The sequence below is a fragment of the Babylonia areolata genome, chromosome 15, assembly GCF_041734735.1.
Source record: "Babylonia areolata isolate BAREFJ2019XMU chromosome 15, ASM4173473v1, whole genome shotgun sequence".
Taxonomy (NCBI): Eukaryota; Metazoa; Mollusca; class Gastropoda; order Neogastropoda; family Buccinidae; genus Babylonia; species Babylonia areolata.
This window is the reverse complement of record NC_134890.1, coordinates 27,287,970-27,290,469: the sequence shown is the minus strand read 5'-3', so window position 1 is coordinate 27,290,469 and position 2,500 is coordinate 27,287,970. Positions and strand designations below refer to the sequence as shown.

At 43.9% G+C, this 2,500-nt stretch overlaps 1 protein-coding gene across 2 annotated transcripts in view; it reads right to left on the bottom strand.

Annotated features, from left to right (window-relative positions):
- LOC143290518 (macrophage mannose receptor 1-like) overlaps positions 1–2,500 on the bottom strand; it is a 92,362-nt gene that overhangs the window by 17,736 nt on the left and 72,126 nt on the right. For both annotated transcript variants that reach the window (XM_076600028.1, XM_076600029.1), the window contains 2 exons: positions 1,379–1,545; positions 213–312 (listed from right to left, as the gene is read on the bottom strand). In XM_076600028.1, the coding sequence (XP_076456143.1) occupies positions 213–312; positions 1,379–1,545 (267 nt within the window). The remainder of the gene's footprint in view (positions 1–212; positions 313–1,378; positions 1,546–2,500) is intronic.

Sequence of the window (2,500 nt, the reverse complement as noted above, 5' to 3'; positions counted from 1 at the left end):
TACACTGCACTGCACTGCCCTGCCCTATATTATACTGTACTATACTGCCCTGTATTGTACTGTACTATACTGCCCTGTATTGTACTGTACTATACTGCACTGTATTGTACTGTACTATACTGCACTGCACTGAACTGCCCTGTACTGCACTATACTGTACTGTACTGCACTGTATTGTACCGTACTGTACTGTACTGCACTGCATTCCCCACCTTTCAGGGTCTGACAGACGTAGGCATGGGGCGTGCCACAGTAGGTGTCGTCCCACAGTCCGAACACGTTCTCCTCCACCCTCATCACCACACAGTCCTCCTGCACAGTGCACGTTGGTAAAGGGGTGGATAGTAAAGAGTGGTTAGGCCCAACACTCGGCTTATATCACAGATTGACGTAAGTTTACATTTGGGCCAACAACAAAGTGAGTGCTGTATTATCAATGGTTTCTCCAGTCAATGGGAAACCATTTACAGCTTAGTCTTTTGTGTATGACTCTCTAACTAGGAGGCAAAATCGCACTGGCTCTTAGTGCTGCAGCCTTGTGGGCTAGATGGCCTTTGGGAACCATCCCAACGCCGACTGTCCTAAAACCCTCTTGGCCGAGAGAGTGGGGATGTACTTGGGCAAGACACTCTCCACCATAATCAAATTCTAACCCAGACAGTCGGCACAGCAGTTGCCCCCTCTGCTGTTCTGATGGTCATAGTCGGACACGGCTGACTATCACACACACACACACACACACACACACACACACACACACACACACATATATATATATATATATATATATATATATATATATATATATATATATATATATATATATATCGTAAAGAGTGGTAACTCTCTTCGTTGACAAGGTACACAACATCAACTCAGTGCTGCTTTCGCTACCGATTCAGCCAGCACACAGGTATAAATAAAAGGTACATTGGAACAAACCCAGGCACTTCCTCAAAAAAGGAAGCGCCGGGCCTGTCCTTATACCGATGTGAATGGAGAGAGTTACCACTCTTTACTATTTGTTAATCATTTCATCTCCTGGCCTCATTGTTTGTTAACTTCCAGGTAAAGGGGTGAAGTTTCGGCGTGAGGGTTAGTCATACGTACAGCATGACGTGGAGAGAGAGAGTCACAGAGAGAGAGAGAGAGAGAGAGGCGGAGACGGAGACTGAGAGAGAGTGTGTTTGAGAGAGAGAGACTTCTACACACACTCTCACGCCCCTCACCCCCCCCCCCCCCCACCTCCAAGCCCCAATTCCCCAAACCACCCTACACACACACACACACACACACACACACACACACACACACACACACACACACACACACACACACACACAGAGAGAGAGAGAGAGAGAGAGAGAGAGAGAGATACCTTGGCAGTACCGTAGTGGGCCCAGGTCTCACTGGGTTGGTTGGGGGCCCAGTAGGTCACCGTGACCTCCTGGTTGTTCTGCCAGACGAACTTGTTGTTGGTGTGCATGTCGTTCAGACCCAGGTAGGCAGAGCTGTTGGAGCCCTCCATCAGGGTCATCACAAAGGCTGCCAGACAGCACGCAGGCGTACAGTTATTTTTTTTCCAAACATTTTTATTCAAAGGTTTACATACCAAATAAATATTTCACATTATGAAGGCACAACAATATAGCGTTCCGAACATCAGCCATTCCACATCAAGCATCACATCGGCAGAACAGCAAATATCAATTCAAACATTGATCTGTGTGATATTATAACACACGAATTACAATGAAATTGTAGTAATGACAGTAATACTATATGTTCACACATTGCTCGGACATACAATATTTGTCATGGATAGTAATTAAGTCAATAGAAATTCACTCTGATAGACACACACACACACACACACACACACACACACACACACACACACACACACACACATTAATATGACAAGCATGAACTCAAGGCCTGACAAAGGGCGACGTGCTATCCTGCTGCCCAGGCATCAGCCAATCAGATGTGGCGTAGCGTTTACGGATTTGTCCGAATGCAGTGACACCTTTTTGAGAAACTGAATCTCAAAACTGAAAACTTGTACGAGACACACTCCACGATAATCAATTTCTAGCCCAGATAGTCGGGAAAGCAGTTACCTCCTCTGCTGTTCTGATGGTCATAGTCGAACACGCAACACACACACACACACACACACACACACACACACACACACACACACACACACACACACACACACACACACATATATATATATATATATATATATATATATATATATATATATATATATATATATATATATATATATATATATATATATATATATATATATATATATATTCATTTACTTCTTTTATTCTATTTCGTTTATTCTTTTTTTTTTTCTCAAGGCCTGACTAAGCTTGTTGGCTTACACTGCTGATAAATCATTGGCTTGGCAGATGTGGCGTAGCGTGTACAGATTTGTCCGAACGCAGTGACGCCTCCTTGAGCTACTGATACTGGTACTGAT